Source organism: Saccopteryx bilineata, chromosome 1 (assembly GCF_036850765.1).
Source record: "Saccopteryx bilineata isolate mSacBil1 chromosome 1, mSacBil1_pri_phased_curated, whole genome shotgun sequence".
Taxonomy (NCBI): Eukaryota; Metazoa; Chordata; class Mammalia; order Chiroptera; family Emballonuridae; genus Saccopteryx; species Saccopteryx bilineata.
Window position 1 is genome coordinate 315,077,065 of NC_089490.1, and position 7,113 is coordinate 315,084,177.

General features: G+C 33.6%; 1 protein-coding gene across 1 annotated transcript in view; it reads left to right on the forward strand.

The window, feature by feature from the left end:
• LOC136320489 (caspase-13-like) overlaps window positions 1-4,714 on the forward strand; it is a 28,524-nt gene extending 23,810 nt beyond the window's left edge. Inside the window, exons 7-9 of the mRNA XM_066253661.1 lie at window positions 1,157-1,266; window positions 2,785-2,888; window positions 4,566-4,714. Coding sequence (XP_066109758.1) covers window positions 1,157-1,266; window positions 2,785-2,883 — 209 coding nt within the window. The 3' untranslated portion in view covers window positions 2,884-2,888; window positions 4,566-4,714. The remainder of the gene's footprint in view (window positions 1-1,156; window positions 1,267-2,784; window positions 2,889-4,565) is intronic.
• The last annotated feature ends 2,399 nt before the right edge of the window (window positions 4,715-7,113 follow it).

Consider the following 7,113-nt stretch of genomic DNA (forward strand, 5'->3'; position numbering starts at 1 on the left):
TTGAATGGTTCTAGAATATTGCAATAAGCTCTATGCAGCGTTCATCTGAGACATACTTTGAGTGTTGTCAAAATAACTTACATTTATCTTATATTTTCTTTGGAAACAGAGATTCTATACTTTTCTTCCCATCTTAAAATTATATTTTTATTATAAATGTTTGACTTTAGTCAAAGGTATACCAAAAGTTAAAACAACCTAATACAAGGAACTCTATTTACTCTACACCATTTAAAAACAAATTATTGACTCAATTTTCTATTAAGTCTATATAACATTTTCCATAGAGTTTTTATGGATCCTGGGACTAGCTGCCCTTTCTCAAATAATCAGCTCCAAGCTCCTTCTCCATATTTTCTATTTGATGCTATTTAGAGTGGTGCCTTTTAACACTTCAGTTTTTCCCAGCATAGAAAATGAAATTATGGAGCCAATCAAGCCTAATAACAAGGGATCAATGTTTAGTCCTTGACCTGGAGGTAGTCATCTTAAGAAATCTTAAATTTGAATCCTTCTAATTTGAAATATTTTTTAAACCACCTCATGGAGGTTTAATTGGCATACCAAAAACTGTATGTACTTAATATAAATGACATACTGAGTTTGGATATAAGTATGTCATTGTGGAACCATCACCACAATCCATGCCATAAACATATTTCTCCCCTCAAAAAGTTTCCTTTAAATTTGTTGATTTACTCTATTATATCCTGAAAGACAGTATGATATATAGTCTGTAAACAACCAAAAACCTTGGAGCTAGAAGGTCATTTTTGTTCCTTACCGTATGAGTGTGAAGAATTTTTTTTTAATCTTTCTGAGTGTCTATTCTTTTCTATGTAAAACAAGATAATTCCAGGTATCTCTCAAGTGTCTACCGAAGCCAAGTGAACGAACATGAAGCACATAGTAAGAGTCAGTTCCAAAAACCTAATGTAGTCATTATGTAATTCTGATGAGTTATTTCTTCAGTTCAACCTCTGCTGGGTTTTTTTCTTCGTGGAAAATGAGTTACAGTAATGTAGAGATATGTTTCCACTAGACATGTCAAGTTCATTTCCAAGCTATGCTTAAAAAAATAAATAGAACAAAAATGTATTAAAAATATAGTTGAAGACACACACAGCCCAAGGCTTAGCACTCTTTATCTTCATAGATAACATGTCATGGAGAGACATCACCAAGGGTTCCCTCTTCATTTCCCAACTGATCACCTGCTTCCAACGGTATTCTTGGCGCTGCCACCTAGAGGAAGTATTTAGGAAGGTAAGCTTCTTTTTCTCTTTCTAATTATTTTTTGAGTGTGTGTTGAAAAACTTCACTATTATTTTATTTCAAGTGACAATGACAGACTTTGTTAGGGAATCAGAAGTAAAGCAGTGCCAGGTTTCTGTAATCTAGGGTTTAAAATCTGATCTAGAAAATAAAAGATCTCCATGTACCACAGCAGGAGAAAAAATAGAGTGAAATAATATAAAATGTAAGCATATATGTTATATGTTATAAATTCCTAAAATCCAAAGACTGAAAATTATTTTAAATTAATATTTATTGCTTAATGATTATGTAAATATATATTGGGTGGTCTACTTAGTGTTTGTTATTATCCTGGTGACAAAGCAGTAGATGAGACATTGCATCATACATTTCCCTTGTGCCCACATTTTTTGAAAGAGATGGATACTAAACAAGTAAGCCAACAAACAAATGTATCATTACAGATTTTTATAGGGTCCATAACAAAAAAGATCTAGGGCATGTTAAGAAAATACAAAAAAAACCCAGTTTTTGAATGGAACGGTCCAGTAGGAAGATGATATTTCTTTTCCAACTCTGGAAATTCCTATTCCTCCCTCCCACCTAATTTGTTTTCCTCCACAGTTTTGACAACTATTTATTTGGTATATATCTTGTTTGTTTTTTCCTGCATTGACTTACTTGAATGCAAACTTCATGAAGGCAGGCATTTGCTCAACACCTCAAGACACTGGCACATAAAAATTAACATTCATTCAATAAGTAAATGCATAAATAAATGAACAGATACTACCACCTACTTTTTTCTTCAGAAAGAAAGGCATTGGTATAAAGAATTGGGAAAGTGTAGTTGTTATTAAATTAAAAACTGTGGAGAACAGTAACACTCTGGTGGGAAAAGAGGAATACACCTTTAGTAAACTGGAGAATATTGCACTGTAATATGAGTTAGGGTCTCTGTGAATAAAAACTTAGGAAGTCTTGTTGGATGAATAGGAATTATACATTGTACTTTCCAGGGCTTTGATAGGAGAAATCTAAAAATAGGAACTCATTGATCAGTCCATGGTAAAAAACAACAAAAACTTCGGAGATCAGCTTGGTGGTGGGAAAGTAAAAGTTGTTGTATTCAAGTCTTAGAAACAGCATTTTGGGTTTTGTGCTTATTAAATTAAGGAGTTAACCTTCAAGTTGAAGGTAGAGGATCTTTGAAAGCTGTTTCTTATGAACTGACCCCAAGGGATCAGTTCATATCTGTGGATCAGAAACAGAAAAGAGAAAAAATGTAGTTTGAAAGGCCTGGAGTTAAGCATAAGGTCTTTATTTTGAAGTGAAAAGTATATTTTGACATAAGGTGTTACTTCTAAAAAGTAGGGTAGCAGTGACAGAGCATTAGAATATGCGTGGGCTTGGTCTTACCAATCCTAGGAGCACTCCTCATTCCCAAAATTTTTTGGCTTCCTGTGCAAATGTTTTCTGATAATGGATAAGAGTTATGTTTCATCTAGAGCCTCTTTTTGTTTTTAGGTACAGCTATCATTTGAAAAACCAGATGTTAGAGCCCAGATGCCCACCATTGAACGATTATCCATGACACGATATTTCTACCTTTTTCCTGGCAATTGAAAATAGTAAGTATCAGAGTTGTTGGCAGGTGAAGTAAATGAGAGAGTAATATTGGTGGTGAGGTTCGATAACCAATGACAGCCAATTGCTTAGGTAGTCAAATTAGTGTTGCTTGTTGATGTAGTTCGATTAGATGTTATTTTTCATTTTACTTATTTACATTTGGGTCCTGTACCATCTCTGCAATCAATCAATCAATCAATCAATCAATCAGTCAGTCAATCAATGAGACGAGACAGACTAAGACAGGAAGTAATAATAAATAATGAAGGACAGAGGGTAGCAATTAGTAAAACAGAAATGTACACGTTTCCATTATTACTTCTTTCTGTCTCTCTCTCACTCACACACAAACACACAAACATACATAGTTAACAAAGCTGTAGATCCTGAAAAATAACAGAAAACAGAGGAGCTGACTGTGGAAGAAGCAGGGCATTGGTTCTTTGAGTGTGAGCATCATATTACTGACATTAAGCTCCTATTGCCAGACAGTGTAAAATATATCCTGGGTTGTAATGTTTGTGCTGATGCAGACTCGTTCTCTGACTGTTTTCACAAAGCAGATCACAGAACACTCGGAGTCTGTCCTTAGATTCTTAATTACTGCTCAGAAATCCCTTGAAACACCCATGTTAATACTAATTTTTTTTGGTCAAAATATTTTAGAATGGGCTTCTTGAGTTTAGACTCAATAATTACTTTACTCACTCATAACAGCTTTATATCATACTATAAGTATATTATTAATCTCCTTCTCAGCAGCATAATTCAAGTTATATGTTGTAGTAGTATATCTCAGTACTTTAAATATTTACCCACTATCTTCTGTCCTTGGTTTCTGACTCCCTGGTTGTACAATTGCATAGATCAGAATAGCTCTTATTGCCTAATTAGTCCAATAAAACCACATTTAGGGATTGAGCTATTTATTTGACTAATATTTATTAAGCACTTACTGTGTTCCAAGTTTTGTCTTAGCATCTTGGTATTTACCAGTGTACAAAATAAATGGAATCTTTGCTCTAAGAAAGCTGATAGTCTAGTGAGTGGAGGTAGACTTTAAATACACAAACAAGTAAGTATATATCAGAGAGTGATAAGAGCTAAGAAAAAAAAATAAAGGAGGTTAAAGAGATAAGAGACAGGCGTACTATAATAGATTACTCAAGAAAGTCTTCTTTGATGTGAGAAAATAATGAAATCAGAACAGAGAGTGGACATAGTGGGGTGGTGAACCTTGTGATTCTATGCAGAAAAAGTGTTGCAGCAGAGGGATTAGCTAGTATAAATACCCTGGGGCTAAAATGTGCTTAATATGTTCAAAGAACTGGCAAAAAGCAGTGGACTGGAAGAGACAGAACATGGGGAAATTGGCAGAGACCAAGCCAGGAAAGGGATGAAAAACCTGATTGCATGGGCTTTGCAATCACATGGTAAATGTGTTAATATTTTTATCCTGCATAAGATAGGAAACCCTTTGAGTTCTTTTGAACAGAGAAATGAGATCCTCTAGTTAGATTTTACAAAGATCACTGAGTACTTTTTGTGCCTATACTACAAGTGTCACAGAAGCCAAGGAAAGTGACTATGGAAAAGGATGGAAAAAGAATCAGGATAAGGATGGATTGAAGGTTTCTGGGAATTACCATCTTGACCATCTGTTCTTTTTTCTTCTTCAGGAAATTACAAGCAGCCCCGTCCTTCTTTGTCAACTTCCAGAAGCAACTTTACCAATATGGCACACACATTTAATCATTTTGCATTTAAATAAAATGAAAATAAATAAATTGCCTCTTTGGGTCTTTTAATAGAGAACAGAATTTCAATTAAAATGCTGGGTGAATGAGAATGAATCAAAGGAAGGTACCTGGGTTTTCTAGCTAATATTTCATGTAATATCTTCATTTTACTGAGTGAAGGGAACTGGCATGACTAGCCCTCAGCAGTAGGGTGAAAGGAGATGGTGCCTGGATGGAAGACAAGCACTCTAAATTAGTCTACTCCTCATCTGTAGGCTCATCAAATCCAATGTCTAGAACTTTTATGATTCATTCATTACTTAACCAATATCATACGTTCAAATAATTATTTTCCTCAGTAAATTATTATTTTAGCAAATTATTCCATGTATTTTTCTTTCTTTCTACTAAGTTTATTCACTTTCTTTTTGATTATTTTCTTCCTAAATGTCTGCATATTTTCAAATTCCAGGAAAATTTTGTGCCTTAACAAGTACTTGGCTATTGTCTAAAATAACTTGTCATTTGATTCAAGATGGTATAACTCTACTGTACTTGTATAAAAATACAAATATTAAATAAAGGACAGAAAGAGAAAGGAGAGTGTCAGCAAAGGAAGAGAGATTGTTAAAATTTCAGGAAGGGTGAAAATCAGTAAAAGAAGTTGGTAACAATGCTCTCAGAGCTACTAAGGAGATGTAGCACTGCTGTTGCATACACATAGAACAGGGGTCGGGAACCTATGGCTCATGAGCCACATGTGGCTCTTTTGATGGCTGCATCTGGCTCACAGACAAATTTTTAATAAAAAAAGTAATAACATTAAAAATATAAAACATTCTCATGTATTACAATCCATTCATTTCCTACCACTTATGTTCATGGTTGCGGGTGGCTGGAGCCAATCACAGCTGTCCTCCAGGACAACACCAAATTTTTATTGGATAATGCGTAAAGTACATGGGTTGTTGTATGGCTCTCATGGAATTACATTTTAAATATGTGGCGTTCATGGCTCTCTCAGCCAAAAAGGTTTCTGACCCCTGACATAGAAGTTGAATAAATAGTTTAGTACATAACTGAACTAAATTAAAATCAGAGGATGCTTTGATTGTCAAGTATAAGTATAATTATAATTATTTATATATATTAATTCTGTATTAGGATTATTTAAGGATTTTGATTATTGTATGGGATTTTATAAATAAGTAACTAATTTAACCTTCACAGAAACCCTACAAAGTGTTACTATTAATATCTCTATTTTACTGATAATAACACAAGAAACATGGAGCTCAAATGACTTTCCCAAAGTCACACAGTTAGTATGTGGACATATCAAGATTTGAATGCACTTCGACTTGCTCCAGAAGCTGAGTTGCTAACCACTGTATTGTATCGCCTCTCCAAAGCAATTTAAAACTGAAATTATAGGGTTCTGAATTGTAAGGTTTAACTGAATTTTGAATTGTAAGGGTTAACTAACATGACAAAGATTCATATGTTTATATTTCTGGACTTAGCTTGTCCATATGGAAACATGAGACACATCACAAAGATCCAAAAATATATATATTATAGGGACCTTATTCTATTACTGTGAGATAATATTAGGAACCCAACACCATAAACTTTTCAGACCTTACCACATAGTTTAAAAATACACATACATGAACACATATATTAATATTGCACATATCTGCACTAGCTGTATAAAAACAGGAAATAAAAAAAGAACTAACTAATCATTCAACTTGAGAAGTCAGAAAAAAGAGAACATTTTACTGAGTGTAATAAGAAAATCAAAAAAAGCTAAAAACTGATTTCACACATAGGTGGATATAAAAATGCGACTCATGGACATAGATAAAAATAAAGTGGTTACTGGGGAAGAGGGTTGTGGGTGAGGGGGTGGGGGAGGAAATAAAGAGGGGCAATTATATGGTGATGAAAATTATTTTACTTTATATGATGAGTATACAACATAATCAGCAGTTCAAATGCTATAAAAATATTTAACTAAAACCTATGTACTCTTTCTGATCACTGTCATCCAATTAAATTTAATTTTCTAAATTTAAAAAAAGAAAAGAAAAATTGGCCTTACCTAAAGTGGCTCAGTGGATAAAGTGTGCTGAAGTTGCTGGTTCAAAACCCTGGGCTTGCCCAATCAAGGCACAGACAGGAAGCAACTACTATGAGTTGATGCTTCCAGCTTCTCCCCACCCTCTTTCTTTCTCTCTCTCTCTCCTCTCTTTTCTCTAAAAACATCAATAAAAAAACCTAAAAAATAAATAAAATAATGTGTTGACTTTTAAAATATTTTTTATTTATTGTCAATTAAAAATTATTGATAATTTGAGAAAAGTGCTATAAGGAAATATATATTATCAATTACCTATTGCTGAGCAACAAACTACTTGAAAACTTAGTAATTTAAAGAAATAATCATTTAATATTATTCACAAGTCAACTAGTCAACTGGGTG